Source organism: Osmia lignaria, chromosome 7, assembly GCF_051020975.1.
Source record: "Osmia lignaria lignaria isolate PbOS001 chromosome 7, iyOsmLign1, whole genome shotgun sequence".
Classification (NCBI taxonomy): domain Eukaryota; kingdom Metazoa; phylum Arthropoda; class Insecta; order Hymenoptera; family Megachilidae; genus Osmia; species Osmia lignaria.
In genome coordinates this window covers 11,573,122-11,594,670 of record NC_135038.1, presented here as the reverse complement: position 1 = coordinate 11,594,670, position 21,549 = coordinate 11,573,122, and the positions used below count along the sequence as shown (strand labels likewise).

General features: G+C 36.5%; 2 protein-coding genes across 15 annotated transcripts; one reads left to right on the top strand and one right to left on the bottom strand.

The window, feature by feature from the left end:
- Window positions 1-1,027: 1,027 nt before the first annotated feature.
- LOC117609438 (PTB domain-containing engulfment adapter protein 1) lies at window positions 1,028-14,826 on the bottom strand. Of its 9 annotated transcripts, XM_076689211.1 has the most exons (11): window positions 14,684-14,826; window positions 10,270-10,565; window positions 9,529-9,702; window positions 4,519-4,627; window positions 4,359-4,426; window positions 3,365-3,547; window positions 2,922-3,248; window positions 2,632-2,846; window positions 2,291-2,505; window positions 1,996-2,222; window positions 1,028-1,902 (listed from the first exon to the last, which is right to left on the bottom strand). In XM_076689211.1, exons 4-11 carry the CDS (start codon window positions 4,586-4,588, stop codon window positions 1,828-1,830), a joined length of 1,380 nt encoding a protein of 459 aa, XP_076545326.1. In that variant the 5' UTR covers window positions 4,589-4,627; window positions 9,529-9,702; window positions 10,270-10,565; window positions 14,684-14,826; the 3' UTR covers window positions 1,028-1,827. The 9 variants fall into 9 exon arrangements, with proteins under 9 accessions (XP_076545326.1, XP_076545324.1, XP_076545325.1 ...); XM_076689209.1 differs by lacking the exon at window positions 10,270-10,565 and having other exon boundaries at window positions 9,521-9,702; window positions 14,684-14,825; XM_076689210.1 differs by lacking the exon at window positions 10,270-10,565 and having other exon boundaries at window positions 9,525-9,702; window positions 14,684-14,825.
- Window positions 14,827-14,976: 150 nt separating this feature from the next.
- On the top strand, window positions 14,977-21,005 carry LOC117609434 (uncharacterized). 6 transcript variants are annotated; one of them, XM_034335761.2, is made up of 12 exons: window positions 14,977-15,277; window positions 15,374-15,456; window positions 15,898-15,960; window positions 16,293-16,421; window positions 16,506-16,640; window positions 16,722-16,879; window positions 17,143-17,208; window positions 17,617-17,767; window positions 17,848-18,048; window positions 18,136-18,766; window positions 18,860-19,136; window positions 19,220-21,005. In XM_034335761.2, exons 2-12 carry the CDS (start codon window positions 15,382-15,384, stop codon window positions 19,353-19,355), a joined length of 2,022 nt encoding a protein of 673 aa, XP_034191652.1. In that variant the 5' UTR covers window positions 14,977-15,277; window positions 15,374-15,381; the 3' UTR covers window positions 19,356-21,005. The 6 variants fall into 6 exon arrangements, with proteins under 6 accessions (XP_034191652.1, XP_034191651.1, XP_034191650.1 ...); XM_034335760.2 differs by having other exon boundaries at window positions 14,977-15,284; XM_034335762.2 differs by lacking the exon at window positions 14,977-15,277 and adding an exon at window positions 15,666-15,798 and having other exon boundaries at window positions 15,315-15,456.
- Window positions 21,006-21,549: the final 544 nt, after the last annotated feature.

The following is a 21,549-nucleotide window of genomic DNA, read 5'->3' as shown; positions in this document are numbered from 1 at the left end:
CTGACACCCCAGATGATATATTTGTCGGCGCGCAAAGAGTAACCGGGGTCCTTGACACCCCAAGATCATATTTCGTTCGGCCCCTAAAAAGAGTCACCGGGGTCCCTGATACCCCAGATGATATTTTGTCGGTGCGCAGAGAGAGTCACTGGGGTCCTTGACACCCCAATATCATATTTTGTTCGGCCCCTAAAAAGTGTCAACGGGGTCCCTGACACCCCGATGATAAATTTGTCGGCGCGCAGAGTCGCCGGGGTCTTTGACACCCCAAGATTACATCTTGTCGGAGATGGTGTCATGGCATCTGAAGCGTACAGACGTGACATTGATGTTGTGTAAAGAAAAAAGTGTAATAATTAAAAGAAAATCGTGTGACGGGAAAGCAATATGGGAGGAGAGTTCGGCAGTCTTGTACTAAATAAATTTTTAAATAATAAACAGACGAACGAGAAAAACTGAATAATATATTTTTTTAACTTCCTTACAATACCTATCTTGTTTTTAAAACTTTAGTTACATATTTGTAATGAGCTATTTTATTCTATTTTATATAATGCTTTTCTTCTCTTTCACATCCACCTATTTGTAGTTAATCGGCGTGAAGTCGAAGAGCGTGATATTCGAAAATTGTCTAATCCTCAAAAATAGGCTTTTATCATTATATTATTTACGTATTTTATTGTTAACGGTAATACTTAAAGAATAGAGTAACAATAATAAAATAGCATTTGATATGTACACAATTAATAATCTTATTATTATTATTATTATTATTATTATAACAGACATTAACTTTGCATAATCTCCAGAATTATGTTATATTTACATACGTAATGTCTGTAGAATGTATGACTGAAATCCTTCGTGTCAGTTATATTTCTCATTTGACTAAATAGAACGTAGAACGGAAGAACAATTAAAGCGAAGTAAAGGATAAGTTTGATGCAAAGGCTTCAGATATTAAAGATATATCTGTCTATTTATAGGAATTATCTCTACGCTATTTTAGTTAATATTTTATTCTTCATTTCGGTATTTTTTTTTTTCATGTGGTATTGTGATTCGCGTCAACAAAAGGACAGACGCGATGATCTTAAGTTACACTGTATCTGCATAAAAATATATTATTAATTTCTTTTAATTGAATCCTACGGTAATAGAAACAATCAGCTATAACCTTTAGGCATCTGTGGATTAAATGAATTTACCTAGCCATAACAACCCTGACGGCGTTTTATCTATAAAAGATAAAATTCACAAAGTATGATTACCATTTTAAAGGTGGTATTTCCAGTTGAGTTGATTAAATATTGACAGAAAGGCACAATAATTGGTTCCTCCTAATTATGAATGTATAAATAGATTATATTGAAAGAGTATAGTAACATGCTTGGTTTTTTTTCATTATACTTTATACGACGAATTGTCAGAAAATATTTCTACTAAAATAGTTTATTTTTCTGATGTGTTTCTATTCCGATAAAATAATTAAAGTTTTCATAAAAGAAGACGAAAGGTATTCAAGTTAAAGTATTAATACCATTCGTTTCCTTGTATATCCATCTTTAACAATAAACGATCTCTGTATGAAAGAAAACTTAAGGTACTATCAATGAATATTTAGTAGGCATACGATAAATATAAGATTAGCATAATCGTAATAGTAATTGACTAATTTTGGTTTCATATAAATGTATATGTATAATTCCTAATTTGCCTATTCATTCTGTGGAGTTTTACGCTCGCTAGCAAACATACGATATCAAACAATCGATTGTTCCTTCTATTCCGGTAATAAAAAAAAGAAAAGAGAAACAAGTATACGATTCAATTCCTTAGAGGATCCAAGCTTTCCAAAGAAAAATCATCGGTGTCGATAGAAAGACCTCTGCTAAAACCATCCTGAAATTGAATGGTACGGTACGAGTAATTAATAATCGTTTTAGACATGGTATATAAAGAAATTTATCTTACTCCCATGCTACATATATGTACCTTCATTTCCAACAGCTTTTTATCTAAAAGACCGATAGCATTTTCTAACTCTTGCTGACTGGGATTCGAAATCGCCGTCGTTGCTCCAAATTCACCCATTTCAAATGGATCATTGAATTCAGCTTTTGTATTGATCGGTGGCGCAGGATTGAAGGGAACACTGCCAAATAAATCCTCCTTTAGCCCATTTTGACGCCTAGAATCCTTTGCTTTAGGCGGTGGAGCCACTGAATAAAACGATATAAGGAACTAAGTAGACGAAAGGTAAGTAGCTATTTGTTGCCAATTAACTTACATAACGGAGGAGGACTCGTACTGCCATTACTTTGAGAGAAGAAGTTGGAATTAGAGGAAAGTTGGCCATTTAGAATAGCATTGTGATTAGTTTGATGATTCGCAATCCCATTAACTGCACTTTCGTATGCTCTAGGATTAAAATCTTCTTCGAATTCGTCCATCAAAAGTCCTTCTAACTTGGTACCAACTGATGGCATGGGAGTAGGTTCATTTCTGTTTCAAAAAAGGAAGATCTAGTGACGTTATTTTGAAGAAAGCTAACAATCGAGTCTCTTATGGAAATGTTACGATATCTACAATAATCTACAATATAGTGTATAGTAATGAAGATTAGGTTACCCCATAAAATTATCGTCGAATGATTTTTCGAAGCTTCTTGGAGGAACTGGAGGTGGTTGAGATCCATTGGTGGTATTATTTCCATTACTGTCGCTATTCGTTCCGGGAGAAGACTTATTGGTCGATCCATTTACCTGCGTTATCTCGTTCGAAGCTCCTGCGACGTGCAATATATCCGGAAGATTGTGTTGCGACAAGTAAGCTGATACATCAGCCTTTAAAAGAAGATGATTTTCATGAAATCTTATTGTTAGTTACGTTGAAAGAAATGTTACGTTTGTCAAACTGACCGATCCTTTGATAGCAGCTATATCTTGTAGTCGTTGACGATACACATTGTTCTCGTGTTCTAATCGCTTGATCTTTTGTTGTAGTATCATACAACGTCTTTGAGTTTCCAAATCTTTGCCGGATGTTTCGAGAAATCGCCTATAAGCTAAATCGAACGCTTGACCGATCGTCAACGTGATCTCTTCGGCTAATTTGTCGCTAACGAACACGAAACACGTGTGTCTTTCAGCGTCTTCTTCTTTCGCGATGAAGCTGAAGAACTTCTTCTCGCCCTTGTCATCGGCGCAGTAAGATATTCTGTGCAGAGGATACTGATGCATAATCCGCTAAAAATTTGAGTTATAATTTAGTTTGAAAGGTCCGACACAGTTTTCAGAACATTTATTTAATATAGAATATAGAATATAGAATAATTATAGTTATAGTTGTAAAGTTACAGTACTTTTGGCGATGTCTTCGTCTTTGGCTCTTGAATCGCCACTCCATCGATGCTTATGGTGAGCTCTACCTTCGGCGTTTTCGTACCTTCGCTTTTTCTTAGTTGCTGATTGAATTTTAACTTGCAAATTGCTTCTTTCACAACTTCAATACCTTTCGGTTGATCCACTTCTGTGCTACCCAAGTACTGAAACACATTAATCGCATATTGTAATTGGAAGAATTTATTTTCTAAATAAAGAAGCGAAAGAAATCCTGATTCCAAGGATAAATTTGTTTTTCTCTTGAAATTTCTCTTTCAAATCTCTCTTGAAATACGTTGTTTGCAAGAATTATCATAAAGCATTGCTCTATAAGAATGATTTGCAAAAAAGCGACAATACGTGCTCTGACATCGAGATCAATGATCAAGGCTATACCTATTTATTATACGTGAACACTTTACAGTCTTATTATACTGAACAATGTACAGTGTACAGGGATAGCAGCAATGACTGATAAAGTATCATATGCATATTTGAATATTTCTTGCGAGAATATGTACTAAATATGTTATCATCTGAAATTACTTGACAGCATTAATTTTGCTCCGAACAAATCAACAGATCCAAGTTTACACGTCTACGTATTCTATTTTCAATGCTGTATTTCCTTAAAATATCACACTATGAAGTTGTTGATGCGTCGAGAAACATGGTGATCTTGACCTTTTCGAGAGATATTGATATTTCAAGAAATAATAATTATTATCAACTGGACAAAGTCGTGAGCGAAAATCGTTTGTTTTTATTTACCATATTTTTTCGTATTCAGTCTTTCGTATTCAGCCAGCGCATTTTGCAATAAGAATATGACCTTGCTTCGTCGTTACACTCGTTTTTGATTACTTTAGAAGCGATAAAGGCATTCTTTTAAAACTTTTATTTCTTTTAATTTGTATTATCAGATGTCGAAATTCCGTGTCGAAATGAAGTTTCAACAAGAGCAACGATTTATACCTTGACTAAGTAGGCGATGTGACCTTTTTGGAGCGCATCCGGTGGATGTATCCAACTTCTATTCGTTCCTGTAAAAAGAGAAGAAAAATATCGTATATCGTAGATCGTAGATCGTATACGAGTAGATAGAACGATGCAGATAGAATAGAAAGAGCCCTACCATTCTTGCTCGTTTGGTTTTTACTGTTTGCCGAGTTTTGCGCCCATTTCAGCAACGTTGAGTTTCTCATATTGTCGGTCTGCGACTGTCACCACCAACTTACCGATACCTAGAAAGAAGAAAAATAATCACAATCACGATCAGATTTGAAAGAAAAAGTTGTCTGAACGTCGAAATTCCTAGGGAATATTAATAATAATAATCCTTAGAAAGCTGGAAGAAAACTTATTAGACGCTTGAACGCGCGCGGAAAAAAAAAGAAAATCATTGGTTTTATTCGCGAAAAGGTTTACGCAATCACGGATGTAATGACTTTTCACTGTTCGCGGATCGTGAGAAATGCCTCACGATGCATTTTTATTCTTTAGTTTGTCTCGATTACACAACCGAGCGAACGTTGATGGATAAAATAATTGCAAACAATATACTGTTGTATATTATATCCGGAGAAGAGAGAGTATATCTATTGTCCGTTCAGAGAAACGCTTCCTGTCGATTAGAATAGCTTGTAATATGTATTACCAAGCTACTTATTTCTTGAAAAGTTGCAAGTTTTTCAGCTAAACGATTTTTCATCGACCCCCGTGATTTCATAGCGAACATGCGAATTGGCTATCGGCAGCTAATTGTAAGTACAACCGGCTAAACTGCAGACGATTGTTCGAGCGTTCGAGCAGTCAGCCTTGGACACGAAGGCTAAATCCTTTCGCGTTTCATCATCTCACACATGACACTATTCTCGACCACGGTATATTCAATTAGACTGGTGCGTGCATTGACGCGTTGCAGAAAAACACAAGTTAGTATTACGATTATCGCGCAACTCTGAACCTAACGATATTCCATATTCTACTCGAAATAATAAATTAGCAAAAGAGTCGAATACAACACGTTAGTGTAGAGTAAGTAGGTATATACATATGTATAATAGTTTCGAAACGAGTCGAGCAGATAGAGGGTAACCAATTGTAAGAAAGAAGGTGAATTCCTCCTTCTGCCGTGTGTTAAATGAAAAATGAGCGCAATCACGATCTCGCTTTTGTGCGCAGACCGTGCCGGTTCACGCCGCGGCCCGGTGCGGTGTGTGTATCCCTGTACGTTCTATTTGAGAAGCGTTTAAGCGTTGAAAGCTGCAGGTTCGGATTTAATGCACGACTTCCTATTCCTCCCACGTAACCACAAAGAGGTCGAAGCAACTGTCCTCTGTGTGTACGAACCCACGAACCCACGAACTATCGTACCACCTAATTTATACCCAACCATTTTCTTCCTTGCCGCGATCTTACTACTATATACGCACTTGAGATTTCAACGAGTTAGAAATTACGATAAAATTGGTACGCGACCAGTTCACCGGCAGGATGCATACAGCTGCATACAGTTGCAACACCTGTTGCATCCGAATCTACAGGGTGTTCTACTCGATAGGAGGAGAATGTCATCGTTCTTTCACTTATTAACAATGCTGTTTACACGAATATGTATATGTATATGTACGTATGAAAGAAATAACTCGTAAACAAATCTTTCTATAAAACGATGTATACTTGCGATTGATTTTTCCTGCCACACTTCGTCAAAGGGTAAAACCTCTTCGTTTTAACACCAGTTTCTTCAATTCCTACTCGATTGCGATATTGCAAATGTTTACGGAAACGATAAGAAGAGCACGAGGACAAGTTATAAATAGATACTAGCGAGAGAAGAAGGTACATTCTTAATGTTAAACAAGTGTGATGCATTTGATTTCTCCAGAATCTGTGAAATCGTCTACCAAGTGGTTGTGTACCTATCCAACTTTTCCTGCATTCCACACGAATAATACGTCGCGTCGCGTCGCATCGCGTCGCATCGCATCGCATCGAGAAACGTATGCTAATAATACCGCAGTTTCGCGACGCGAAAGTCAACCCGTTCCGCGTGCAGTTGTTAAGTATCGCGTTGCAAGTATCCAGTTTAACGATGGACACAGAATACACCTTTTCTAAGCCATTCTCTGCAACAGACACCCATCCGAGTCTAGCCTTCGTACTTGATAGAAATATCAAGCAACTTTAAACTCGTTCGAGGCTGACTCCTGTCTCCTTAGTCTCATCATGCTTTCTCATTGTTATTCTAGTTATTAGAACGAAAACGTTCCTTCTAAGACGCATACGGTGCGTCGTGAATTTTTTAACGGTGACAAACCATTAAAATGTATAATTACCAACAAGTTACCGTCATCAATAATGAATAATGAATAATGAATAATGAATAATGAATAATGAATAACGAATAACGTGTAACGTGTAAACGTAGCTAAAGTCGTAAGCGTAACTGCGCGCACCTCCTACCCTCAGGATAATGTCAACAACTTTCGCCACCAATTTTGTACGCGTTGCGAATAAATTCTTATCCGTGGACGGAAGTACGGTCAACTTTCGTCACCGGGCATCAATCGCGTGTACTCGGTTTTCTCTGTTGAACCCGTTAACTGACGACGATGAGCAAACTCCTCGTTCTATTGAAAGACACAACGAACTGAAAGCTATTTTTTCTCTTTCATTCGCAACAATATCAAACGTATTTAATAATAATAAAAACGATACATACACGCACACACATATTATATATATCGGAGTAGATATATGTAGATTAACTATTAACATTTAGCACGAGACGCGTAATTGCTCAATTAAATGACCGTTAGAACGTGCTCGTATAATGATCGAGAAAAAAGAAGTGTATCGAGAGAGCAGAAGAGGCTGCGCTTCGCCGTAGAAATGCTTCCACGGAATTTTCTAATTGCCCGAGACGAGACGAGACGAGACGAGACGAAACGAGACACTGGCACCGTTTTACGCCTGGTCCATTAAACGAATGGCAGAACGCAGTTTTTCTACCGACTAACCCTAACTATGAGTATGCTAATTGCAGCTTGCATAACACGTTCAAGGTGAGACGCCCCCACTGACACGCAGACCGTGTTTTACCATCCTATGACTACCACCATGCGTTCAATCAATCAATCAATTAGTTGCCGTTGTTAATTCAATCTCTACCATGCCCTGATCACCGACTCGGATTCAACTTTGCTCTACCCTCCATACTATCCATCATCCACTAGTAGTCATTGCGAAAGAATCTCCTAACTTTAAATCACCTTTCTGTCCTTAATTAAACTCAACCCTTCAAGATATGTAGCATAAGCCAGCTTTATGTAACACTTTCAGTTAACGTGTACCAACGAGGATTCGGACATGCTCGAAAAGAATTTTGCCACGCGAATCATTCCCAGCTAGAACATCTATTTAGAATTTAGAGGAAAATATCAATGAATTCTCATCGATAAGAAGAGTTCAGAAAAGAAGACGTTACCTAGAAGAGTATCTATCTATCTATCTATCTATCTACAGTCGAGGCGTTCTCAAGTCAAAATGCAAGTGTCAAGCTGATTGTGTCAGTTAAAACTACTACCTTGAAGCCAATTTGTAACATCGATAAAAAATCTATACGAATTTGCTACGGTGCAACGTCCTCTATTCTCTTGTTCTTGTTGCGCGTGTGATTCTGCTCTCTCATTACGGTAATTGCTACCCAAGTATTGTGTAACACCACATTCCTACATTTCTAACAAAATCATAAAAAAATAGATAATTATTCTGAATTCTGATCAGAGTCCAATACATTCTATGCAGGCATGTACGCTACTCTAGATTTTCTAGATGAACCTTGTCAGCAGCGGATGCGTTAAAGTCAGCAAAAGAAAAAGAAAAAGAAAATAAATTTCAGGCGCCAGTCGGACTGCTTATCATTTGATTAATTCCACGAATATTGCATCGCGTTCTTTCGAATCTTCACCTTTGACATCAGCTTTCGTATCGGACCTTTTGACATCGATGATTGTCTCTATACGGGCCTGCAAAGATCATCGGAATGTTTTTCTTGAAAAATACTCTTATCGACAATCGAAGCAATCAATGCTCTCTGGGTTACAAGTTTTCTTCGAAGCAAAGCGACGCGACGGTGTCCTGTCAGATATGCACGCGAAGAATACACGAGTGTTTTTCAATTTCCATGTAAGAAAGCAAACGGCAGCAGACCAGGCCAGGCCGATAGAAAGTAGAACGTTTAAGTAGAGGCAAAGATTTCACTTGCAAACAACGTAACGTAATTTTACTCGTAAACCTTTCAAACGTTCCTGGGGGGTTGGTCAATGAAAAGTGAAACTATAAACGAGATTCATTTTTTCCTTTTCTGTGTTTCTGAAAAATCACTGTTTCTTTCGATATCAATGCGCGATAGTCCTCGCATTCAGCTGGCATCAGCTCGCAAGGATATACATATACATTCTAGTTATGAACCAGCCACGCACAGCCACTACCGACACACGACTTTCGAATCGGTACAATGGAAACGCTCCTCTCACGATTGCACCGACCAACAAAGGCCAACTGCAATTGCAATTTCATAGGTAAAAACGAGTGAAAACGATGATTAAGAAAGGAGATACGATGGATACTATTTTAAAACGTCTCGGCTATCTTTACAACAAAGGCAGATTATTGTTGAAAATAATCGATGGAAGTAAGTAAGTTTAATAAAAACTTACCAAGCGTTCCGTTATATCCAACAGAGTCAACTTCAACGACACATACCCACAATCGAGCGATTCTCGAGCAAGCGGAACGGTAAGAAACGGTAATAATTAATAATAAATGAAACTGGCGAAAGAATGAAGAAGAAAAAAAGCTAGCTAGAAGATGATAAATTTAAAGAACGCGAGCCGCTCGACGGCTCATGGTGAACTGATCGGCGCGCACGTTGATTAACCGAACGAAACCGAACTCGAGCGATCTCGACCGACCTCGACCGACTCGACTGGCGGAACCAGTCGTGGGAGTCGAATCGGTCGGTGCTGCTAGATTATTCGGTAGAACGAGAAGACTTGATAAAGGTGATGGTACCAGCCACGGTCGAGACCATGCTCCTCATCAAACTACTTACTTACTTACTTACTTACTTACTTACTTTCCTTCGACTTTGCAACTGATTGCCACTAAACTAATTGTTTCCTATCCATCTTCTTTCATTCCTTTTTTCATCGAACCAGACGATGCTCCTCTACCTCTATCCTTTATCCTTTATCCTCGTCCAATTTCGTTCAGCTTAGATTCCCATGCATTCCTTCATACGACACTCACTCTGAAATATTAATACGAATCGTCAGTACTGTCAAAATTAATGTCACCTAGGTCACATTTATGTTATTATTCTACCTGACAGTTTCAAATTTCTGACGAATCTTGTGAAATCTCGTCAATGTTTCGTCTGCATATGACGCGTTAAAGAAAAATGCTTGACGTTAATTTCGAAAAGAAAACACGAGATAAAAGCAAGAATGCGATTAGTGATCGCAGATGATTCGAATCAGAATGAGAAGGGATAGGAGGATGGCGGTACCAGCCACGACCGAGACCAATGCCGTCTATCCTCTTCTCTCGTAGATCGTTGAGCGGTAACGACAGTATACAAGATCCATTTATGTATAGTATATCTTTTCAATCGGTGTCATTTTTTCCATAATCGATCACGATCGCGTGAAAATTTCATTTACCCTACGATCAAAATATGTATCGATACGTTTTATTCGGTATACTTTCCATTTCCATTTCCATTTCCATTTCCATTTCCATTTCCATTTCCACAGCATAAACACAAAGATTATCTACTTCCGAGATTTTGTGAAACTCAGAGAAATTTAGGACGAACCTTTGCAACAGGATGTACGCGCTATATTCGTGACACGCGTTACGCGACCTCGTCTTTCCTTCTTTGTGGATAAAAGTACAAGAACCTGGAACGCAATCGTCTATGCGTGAGAAAATAACGCGTTGAATTACAAAATCGTCGAGCGTATGAAAGTAGCGTCGAAGAGTTTGGCGCAACAGAATCGTGGACTTGTACAATCTCATGGATCACACAATAAGAAATAACTGATTGTTAATTTCCTCTGACCAGCTTCTTGTGCGTTCCATGCCTTCCGTAAGAAATAAACTAGTTGTACTCTGAAAGCATCAAACAGGGTACAAGTTAAAGAAAACAACCTGTGATCAATCTTACAAAATCTGTCTAAATAATTGCTTATTCGTTATAATTCACAGTAACGTCATTGTCACAGAACGTCAGAAGCAATCGTCAGATAAATAAAATACCATTAAAAGAAGATGCGTGTCCATATAACATATATCTGTTTAAAAACGAATCGTTGCGTTCTGTTCTGTGCCGTTTTTTCTTTTTTTTGTCGAACGCGTGTTGGACGAACGTCATTGAGGAACTGAATAATACGAATGTGAACGTGAAAGACACAAGTGGGCAGGTTTTAAGTATGATTCAACATCAGCAACTGAGAACCGGTTTTTTTCGCATACGGTTGCTCATTCATTATACGATCGAATGTAGCAAAGGGTTGACTGCACAATTTTTCTTTTGATCATCTTCCTTTAAGTACTTATCGTTGACAAAGCCCGTTTCTCTCTATGTACTCTCTACTCTCTACTCTATTTCTGCTATTTGGTGCGTGTATAGATGATCTTTTTGGAACTTTCTCGAGTTCCGGTTTCACTTACCGGCCACTTCGGACAATACATAGAGTAGATTGCTAGGGAACTCGTCTTGGACGGTGGATATGAGCGAAAGCAGGGAAAGTGTATCTCGATTCGCTATGCTTGACACACATATCACTGGCAATGCATAAACGATGCTTGCTTATCTATCACTGATATGGAATTGAAAAATGCGTTTGACTTTCTCGCATCGAATATTGCTTCGGTGAGAAATCGAGCGAAAAGTTTGTAAGAAGAAAAGACTTTAACAATTTTGTTCTTTCACAGAAAATGTTTGACATACATATCGATAACGATGCATAAACGATACCTACTTATTACTAGCATGAAACTCGAGAGTTTCGCTTTCTGACATCGCCAACGCTAATTTCATCAGAGAACAATCAAGAATTTTATAAAAGAAGGTAGTTGCAACCTTGTTTATTTCTTTTTTTAGAAAGGAACTTGGATCGTTCTACTTTCAACATCAAGAACAAATTGTTAATCATTTTTCCTCTTTCTACATATTTTCATATTTTGAATCGAATAAAAAGAAATCATTGAACAATGTACGCCCACCTGATAAACGTTGAATAGAAGACAATTATTGTACGTATTTCCAGGGTTTAGCACATACATAGGAAACACGAGCTTTCTGATAGTCACAGACGAAGATTACGCTTATCTGCACACCAGCAACATTCACACAAAGGCATTTATTCCTCCGTCAACTTCCATCCGTTTCGAATTGCATTTTCATTTTTCAAAAGCAGCTGCAATCGTGAAATTACAATGAACCACGCGATTCGATTGGTATACTCCATCTAGAAAAAAGTTATTGAAAAACAATAGTCGATGAATTATAATGAAAGAAAGAAAGAAAGAAAGAAAGAACGTAATGATTTTGACTGGAAACAGTCGAGTACCCATACACACTCGTAAATACATACACATCACCTGCTGCCTATTATTTAAATGCTCGCCTCGAGATTTTAGCTCTGCAATTTTCCATTAATTATCGCGGAAGAGAGACGAATGGAATTGATAGATTCATGACAAAAGACATACGACGTACGATTTCCGCGTCGACGATACGTAAACGAAGGTTATCATCGAGAGGATTCTCTGTTCGTGCACGAACACATATCTGTAAGTACATTTAACGTAATCACAGTGGAAACATTTTTCACGAAAACACTGATCAAATTAATTATGAATTTAACTTAAAATCCATTGCAAAGGAATCGTAAAGAGCAACGGGACGACGCGACACCCTGATTCTGGGTACTATAGGTATAGAGTACAACACGTTGTTCCTTCAAATCACCTTTTTCCTTTGCGTACTCTCTATTTACGAATTAATTATATGTTTCTTGCCGGTATACCATGCACGTAATCAGCTGGTTCCTCCGAGCGTGCTCTTGACCGCCCAAACGGCGCCAACCACCGTTCCGTCGCGTCCGCGTTTTTCGTTCGCCAACACCAAAGTAACATCACGGTGGCAACGGGTCAACGTTTCGTATACCGGATTATCTGTTCATGGTACAGGGTAACGTTACCAGTCAATTCAACACTTTCTCTTGCATCATTTTCAATGTAAGTACAAGCGTAGAATTTCGAATCGCTTCGATAGACTTGTTTGAGAAGAGAAACATTCTTCAAACTGTTGAAAAGTTTAAGAAACTTCAATGGGAAAAAAACTATACATACTCGGATTTAAAATTTAAATGAAGAATAAAAGAATAGCCTGACGTTGTAAAATTTCAAGGATCATCTTTTCTTGGAAACGGAGACGAGAGGTATCGAAATGTTGTGTGTTTTTTTTCTTGCCTGTTCTTTCCTAAATATCAGCGTATCCTATTCCTCGCCAATCTTACTGAAAGAAAAATAAATTGTTCCAATGAATCGACAGGTAAGTATGCTTTTTCAATTAGGAACTAAAACAGTCATAAAACGACAATAGTCGCTATCACGAATTCCTTACGTAAGTGTAAGCTAACGTTAATTACACCTTTTCAGATAGCTATTATTCATCAAGAATTATTCGATGCAATAATTTCGATTAAATTTACTTCTCTGATAACGCGTCTTAAACAAGAAAACTATCTGACTGATCGTGAAAGGGCAGCAGCCAAACATCGGGGGGTGACTCTTTAAAAGTCTGAAGAAAAAGATTGTCAGTCGAACGGATCTCATCGTTGAAACATCTGAGCGTGCCATATGATTGCTATTACACGTTTCTACGAGTCACGTAATAGACGAGCTTGCGAACGTTACATCAACGGTTTTATAAATTCCATGTGTTCACCTAAGAAATGATGTTAATGTTCAATACCGTTCACAAGTATCGAAACAGTTGCTATCATGGAAACGACAATACATAAATGTTATTACATATGTGTATATTGGAGAAAAATCAATTTCCTTTCTACAGAGTTATGTAGGCGTAATTATAAAAAAATTTGATAGGACCATGTTAAAAAGAAAATTTTACGAGAAAAATTATGTAAAAAGAAAGCGGGGAAACGAGCTGAAGAGCGGCGGCAATTCGAACGAGTCGTGGTCCGAGAGTGGGCGTTTGTGCGATATCAAAAGTTATCTGCACCCGCCGACGCGACGTGCCTGAATTTATTAAACGAAAAGTACGGTAAACGATCTCTCTCTCTCTCTCTCTCTCTTTCTCTGGATACAGGCAATGACTTACCACTTGATCGAATCAGTTACGATGAAAAGGGAGCTCTGAACGTATCGCATCGTGTGTTTGTCGTAACAACGGACTACATTTTCGCAGAATGAATACGAAATCAGTTAACTGTGATTCGGCTATGATACATAGTCGAACACGATACAACAGGCTTCCTGACGTTTATGTTTCATGGGACACCGTTCCTCTCGCGTCCTTGACTTGATTCGTTAAACCAACATACGAATTTTCATTTATCCGTTGAGATCCTCTCGAATGTTTACAATTCTGAACAATCCACTAAATTGTTCTTCACTGTAATTAGTTCTCATTTTAAAGTTAGGATAATAAAAATATTTCAATTTATAAACAACGAGGAACGCGGAGAAAATCCAAGTATGTAGGTGGTTAAGAAGCGCGAATCGAACGAATTTAAAATCTTAAATACATACATACATACATACATATAGCGAGTCACGTGAAAAACAGAAAGCGCGAAGAGGAGAATGTTTTCACTGAAAATATGCAGAATCTGTGTTAGCCTTTCTGTTGGTTGGAACGTTGGTTGCAGAATTTGCACAGTGTTGTCTAGATCACGGGCAGACCTTTACGTTTCCTTATTCTCTTCTACTACAATTCTCGTCTGTCCGTTGCCTTTCGCTGTTCCGCTGATCGTTATTCGCAGCGTTGCATAAAAATACCGAAATAGAAAGTGCTCTATCGTTCGATGAAAAAGTTCTCTTTTATCTTTTTGTTTCTCTTTCTTATTGTTGTGTTGTTGTTGTTGTTGTTGTTGTCGTTAAATAAGTACCGGTGCGACACAATGAGGCAATGGAAAAAAAATGTCCGATTCCTTTTGCGTTGAGAGATCGTCGAGTAATTTGATGTTTTCACTCACCGACACGATGAATTATTGTAGGATTCGGTGCGACTGACGTTTCTAACCCGTCGTCCGTCCGCTTTCCCTCAAAGTAATCCACCTGTTCCGACAGCACAGAACTCACCAATGCGAATGAGAAAAAATCTGTTTGAGAGTTCAGGCGGGCCTGAAGAGTAGACAGAGCCCCCTCTATCTGCAAAATAGACAGCTCGTCGCCGTCGCCATATCCGATCCATTGGTCGCCATATTTATGGCCGTATGGCGGTATATTTTGTATGGATAACTTACAAGCCGGTTAGACGAGATCACTGTATGTATGTAACAAATCTAAAAATAAAATACACGTAAATCTGCATCCTGTTTTAAAATGCAATGCAGATGCTGATCCCTGAGTATCAATTATTTCTATCTATACCTTTACCTTTGACACTTTGACAAGATGAGATATTTCAAATTCTGGTCTCTTTTATCTCTCCATCCATCTCATCGAGTAATGGATAATTGAACCTAAGAATGTTCAAAGAATATCGTAATTAGTTTCATTTGTCCTGATTATATGAGGAAGACTTTACAAGTGCCCTTGACCGTTTTAACGTGGACGGCGTCGGCACTGTGAGTCGTGAGTTGCTTTAACATTCAATATGGCCACCTGATATGTAGCAGACGATACAGGTGGTATGAAAAATTGTAAATAAAATTTATTTCTAGCTTTAATTATGAGTGGACGTGTGCAGAAAGAAAGTGCCGATGATTCTGATCGTATTGACGATGCAGTGGACCCTAGAGTGCAGGTAAATCGATGTGTTCTTTCAGGAATAATTTATAGGCATTCAGAAGTCAACTACTTACGATATTGACATTTCCACGTTGCTTTCAATCAAGCACCTGATCGCATTGCAATCTTCGTTGAAATGTGAAAAATAGTCGTCCGGTTTCTTGGACTTGTTATACATGTCGCAAACGTTTAACGTCTTTATGGATAATTCTTCTGTTTTCTCAGGTTGCGTTCAATGTACTACACATTTTACTTTGCTTTCCTTTATCCGTCTATTCGGTGGACGAACGGTCGTATATAATTCGATACGAATTCGATGGACTGCAAACTGCAAATAAATAAATGCTATTTAATAAAAGTCTGTTGCATCGAACAATTTTTCTTTCTTTTCAAACAATTCTACTTAATGTTTTTTAATAAATATCTATTACCAATTGTTTCGTTATTATCATTTCAGATTGAACTTGAAAGATTAAATACCGCTACCGATGACATCAATAAACTTGAAGTTGATTTGGATGTAAGTATAATCAACTTTGTTACGCTTTCTATTTGTTGCACAAATAATTTTTGATCGGGACCAATCGAAATTAAAATAAATATCTCTCCCTCGTCGAAAGAACCAAATTAGTAGCAAGTTTTGAAACTGGTTGCGATTACATTTCATTGAGGTGATTGCTATAAAGCGTTGGAGTAAATGGATAATGGCTTCAAACATCGTCTTGTAGTCATTTATAATATCATCTAAAGAAACGTTTCGTGACTTGAAACTTGGTGTCTATCCAATTTAGTAAAGCAAATTAAGATGTATGGAAACGCAATTTGTAAATAACGGATGGATATTGTTTTCAGGAAGCGAGAGCAACGTTCAGAGAACTACTCTGTGAATCTACCTTAAAAATTGATACTTTAGCTAAAAAACTTGGTTCTTGTATTGAAAAATCCAGACCGTATTACGATGCCAGGTTTAAAGCAAAAGAAGTAAGATACCTGTTAATCCTGTACAGTTTAGATTGCATTTCGTGAGAATGAATTCAACATAGTTTTCATTTCTTTGTTTCCAAGGCTTTACACGAAACACAGAAAGCTGCAGTCAGATTTGAAAGAGCCAATAGCCAGCATGCAGCAGCTAAAGAAATGGTTTACTTGGCTGAAGAAGGATTAAGGACCGAAGGAAGATGTTTCGATCATGCCTGGCAGGTACTAGAAACAAGAGAAAAAGGAAAAAAAAAGATTAGTTGGATTACATTAACAAATTGTATAGTTTTAATATTCTTTTAGGAAATGTTGAATCATGCAACTGCTAGAGTTAACGAATCGGAACATGAAAGGGCTTTATCGGAAGCCGAACATAGACATACCACTGCTTTATATCACAGAGCGGAACACGAAGTTCAAAGATTACAGCGTGAATTAAAACGTGCAATTGCTAAGTCTAGGTATGTTCTTGATACTTGCTCTGTTATCTTTTTGGCAACTGATATCGACTGATTTTCTAGTTTACTTAACGATGCATGGAATGTATTGCATTTAATTACATATTTAATATATGTACAGATCTCGATGTTAGAGTTTGACATTTTCATTATGATGCATATATTTAACATTTTACTTTTTTACCGTTTATTATGTTTCATTTTTTATGTTAATTTTGTATAGATATTAGAGTATTTATGTCTTTTGGTTATATTCATGTTGGCAGTATGGGTGCACGTCGCAGCTTGCTTCTGATAAACAGTATCGCCTACAGACACAACTTGCTCATGTTGTAAGTAGGATAGACGTTATTTTTTTATTTTTTTACACGACCCTCATTTTGTGCGTGTGCTACGAAAAGATCCCATTTAATAATTTATTCTTTCAACCGACGTGGCACCTCCTTTATACAGCACGAATCACATTTATATTAATAAAATCGTACAGTATTTTATATCCTTTACAAACAAACGTTTCTACATATTTATATACAAGTTGTGCTGCGTTTTTATTATATTTATTATGCTTCTTATTATACACTTTATTATATTATATTTAGATAACGAAGAATTAGATTTAATTACAGCTTCAAGTAATAGTAAGCTTCCTCCTTTTTTTTCTTTCTTTTTTTATATCGATCTATGATAAAGAGTACGTTTAAGTATGTTTCCCAATTAATAAGACGATTCGTTTTATATAGGCCATATTACGAAATGAAAGCACATTTTAATCAAATGTTGGAAGAACAAAAATTAAGAGTAAGCGCGTTAGAAAGATCAGTGGGTGAAGCTAAAATGACCTATGCCGAAGCATTGAGAAATCTCGAAAAAATCAGCGATGAAATTCATAGGGTAATAAAGTGTTTGAAACTTTGGTGAAATCATTCGTTTTAACTTGGAAACGATCTTCTATTCGGAAAGTTTGCTTGCAGACGAGAAAGTACGACGGAGCAGAAGATTTTAGTAAAAATTCAAGAGATGCAGCCGATCAGTCATCTGTACAACCTCGTACAGCAACTCCAACAGACTCGAGTGTTACTGGATCACCTGATAGTACAGACTATACTAGCGACGAATATTTACGGCTTCCTGATAAAATGAGTCCTAGTACACCGTGTCCTGTCCCTACAAGAGTACGAGTGTTTTTCTCCTTATTCCTTCCTATTCTACTATATGTATAATCTAATTGTAACTTTATTTATTTATTTATCTTTATCTAGTTCGACAGAGAACCTTCTTCCGAATATTTGGGCCTAAGCAATTTGAATCTCTCTTCTACGGAACCTCGAAAGTACATAAAGCGCGACCGTCCAAAAAGTATTGCAGCAACTGATACAAAACATATCATAACGTTAAATCAAACGAGTTCTTCGACCTCCCGACTCTCGGATTTGTCGAATATTCTTTCTCCCATAGAAAAGAAAGTGAAAATTCAGGCGCCAATCGATAGAAATAACGGTAATTCTAGCGTACAAAACGGAGAGGAATGGACAGAGATCAGCTTAAATAATTCTCCGGATGAGATGTACTACAATAACGAAGTATATTCCGACGAAGAAGATCAGATTCCTTACAAACCGTTACCGATGGATTTAAGTCCAGAAAGTAACAATCCGCCGGTGAACAGTGAAAATACTCGGTCGTTGAATGATGCGTCTGGTCGGAAAAAATTGATAACGCAAAAATCATTGCCTACCATGTTGAAGGGAAACGAGGTTTCTTTAAGTAGCGAAAAAAAAGCGGAAGTAACAAGGAGTCCATCGATGAAAAGTAAAAATAAAATCGATAGCAGTTTAGCTAATTGGATAACTCGAAGTTCAGCGGGCGGTGAAGCCAGTGGAGGTAGCTCAGGTAAGTACTTACATAGTGTTTAACTGTTTTAAAATCAAGTGTATAATTTTCAACCAACCAACCAAGTAAGTACATCGCTATTATCGTTATTAGCAAACTCGAGTAGAAGACAGTCGCTTGACATGTTATGGAGCGCGGGAACCGGCGAACGAGTCAAAGAATTGTTGAATCATGGGATGATGATGTTGAACATATCTAGCCTTACGGAGCGACGTTTCAACGAACCAAAGACAGTAGAGAGAGACAAAGAAAAGTCTGAAAAGTTTGAGAAAGTTGAAGGAAAAGGGAAAAAAGTTCCTAGCCCTTTGGAAAAAACAATGACCTATTTGAATGCAGACGAAGAAACATCTGATAGCGAAAGTTTAGCGAGGTACCATATATGAATATTTATTATTACCATATATGAATATTTCATTGCTTTATTCTAATTCCATCAATTGTAAAAAAAATTAGCGTGGAAATGTTAACGGAGGATCAGATTTCTTCACTTATGATGGAACCAGATATGAATCAAGTATGTCAAGAAATTCTGGGAACCCCTCTAGTTGAGGTGTGTCCATTGTTACAACAGCTACAGCAACAACAATAGCACTCCTTTGAACGGTATTGAGTGAATGAAATGAAACAAAGATACAACAATAGAAAGTGTTCAAAAACCATGATAAAAGGACGAACTAGTTTAGGTATAGTAATTATTTACGAATTTAATTTAGCTAAATTTAACTCATTAGTTCCTGCACTTTTATTATGCCTACGTGATAGGAAGAAGAGATTTACGTACTTTTGAATTTTTAACTTTAGAAAATCATTGCAACTGGAAACTGAGTTCAGAATGTTTTCATAGTACAGTTTGTACATATAGAAACGTTTGATTTTAACCATTGACGTGCTATTTAATATATCGCGAATATCTTAAAGCCTAACGAGATTTCTTATGCACAAGTGTAGTGCAAAGAAATGTTGAGATTGTTATTGAAACGTTACAAATGTCATTCCGTTAAATTAATTCGACACACGTAAGATTTAGTAGAACGTAGAAGACTTGATCGACAGCAGAAGCAATATGTATGTAGCAAATTTTAGATGAATCAGTTTTTCTTCGTTTCACTGATACATTTACGTTCAAACGTATGTATGGATGGATGTATGCGTGTATAATGAGAAATTGAATTTTTCCATTTATTATTACGAGATTTATCAATGAACAGATCCTTGGTCTTTCTGTGTTAAGAGTACAACTATATAAGCAATTCGTTTTTTATATTGCCAAATGTGCGAGAGCAGCGTCAGTCGAATATTAAATAGAATAGCAGTTATAATGTTGGTAATGGTAATGTCTTATCATCTTCTTCGAACGGCTAAGTAGTATTTCTTTAGATAGGACAAGATGATTCTAAATAGAAGATTGACAAGTGTGCGGCAAGTTCGACAAGTTCAACGACGAGCATGCTGTACCACGTACCAAGCTTTAATACACTTACTAATTGTACTAGCTAATTCATCAGCTAAGCTTAACAAAACATTTTTAGTGAATCTTTCCTAGACTCTGATCATGAGAGAGAGTTATGTAGATTATAATATAGCTATCAATTAAGTAAGTACCTTGTAGTTGTCAGAGTATGTATCTAAATCGTAATTAATATATTTGAATAATTATCATGTATGAACTTGGACAATTGAACCGATTCAAGCAATTATTCTGTAACAGTTGAATAATTATAGCTTGTACAGAATGCTCAAAAGATAAATTGAGACTTAATTCTTATCATTTTAATCACTGTGCAATATGATATAGATGCATACGATACGTATGTTAATAGTTTTAGGTAGAGTTGGATCGTCCAATTACGTTGAGAAAATAGTCCGAGGAAAGATTGCATGCAATATGCCATTTAAAAAGAGTAATATATAAAAATCTGTATATACATATACATATACATATACATATACATATACATATGCAGATATTATTTATTTTTATCGCATAATTTTATGTACACAATATTTATTAATATATTAAATAAGTCGTCAAGAAATTTTTCTATGATCAATTCGCAAATCGACTAAAGAAATGGCCTTTCCATTATAAAAGGAAAACTATACCAAAGATTACGAATAAAAATATTTAATAGCCATTCGAAGAAATTTGTTGTTTTGTTACTTTACAAGACATAAATAGTGCGATAGTAGATAGTTGTTAATTAAAATTAATATCTTCTTTATGAATTGTTACGCTTTGTTTCTTTCTTTGATTTTTTTTTTTTTTTTTTTTTACAAGATTTTATGATAAACTTTGATGTATACGTATGTATACATAGATTATATATACATATAGAATGTTAAAGAATTTGAATCTTTTGATGAAAAACATTTTTTTCAACGATTACTTTTACATTTCCTTAAATTTTTATTCTCAGCTCCATTGTGATATACTAGTCACAGTTATGTAATTTTATATACATATGTATATCAGAGAATTGAAGAAATCGAGTGAAATTAATCAACATCATGTTGTATATTAAAATTTCAAACTATTGCCATAAAAATTGAAAACATAATCATACTGTTACATTTGACGCGAGCCGTTAACGGTCATGCTCCTAAATTGTATTTTACTAAATACAATTTTTTTGGCTAAAGTGTGAGGAAAAACACAGTTACGTATAATGCGAATCGTATAATTATTAACAATGATTGTAAATAATAAAATATTGTATATGTGACTGTAACTATGTATATATTGTCATCTTCATTAAAATATGGTTGCAAAAGTATGCGTATAG

Excerpts from the sequence above, each read along its gene's own strand:
- LOC117609438 (XM_076689211.1), bottom strand. The coding sequence starts at position 4,588 with ATGAGAAACTCAACGTTGCTGAAATGGGCGCAAAACTCGGCAAACAGT. Across the intron at positions 3,548-4,358 it reads ACATCGCCTACTTAGTCAAG|TACTTGGGTAGCACAGAAGT; the intron begins GTATAAATCGTT and ends AATGTGTTTCAG. Across the intron at positions 2,847-2,921 it reads TAGCTGCTATCAAAGGATCG|GCTGATGTATCAGCTTACTT; the intron begins GTCAGTTTGACA and ends CTTCTTTTAAAG.
- LOC117609434 (XM_034335761.2), top strand. The coding sequence starts at position 15,382 with ATGAGTGGACGTGTGCAGAAAGAAAGTGCCGATGATTCTGATCGTATT. Across the intron at positions 15,457-15,897 it reads CAGTGGACCCTAGAGTGCAG|ATTGAACTTGAAAGATTAAA; the intron begins GTAAATCGATGT and ends TTATCATTTCAG. Across the intron at positions 16,880-17,142 it reads CGTGCAATTGCTAAGTCTAG|TATGGGTGCACGTCGCAGCT; the intron begins GTATGTTCTTGA and ends TCATGTTGGCAG.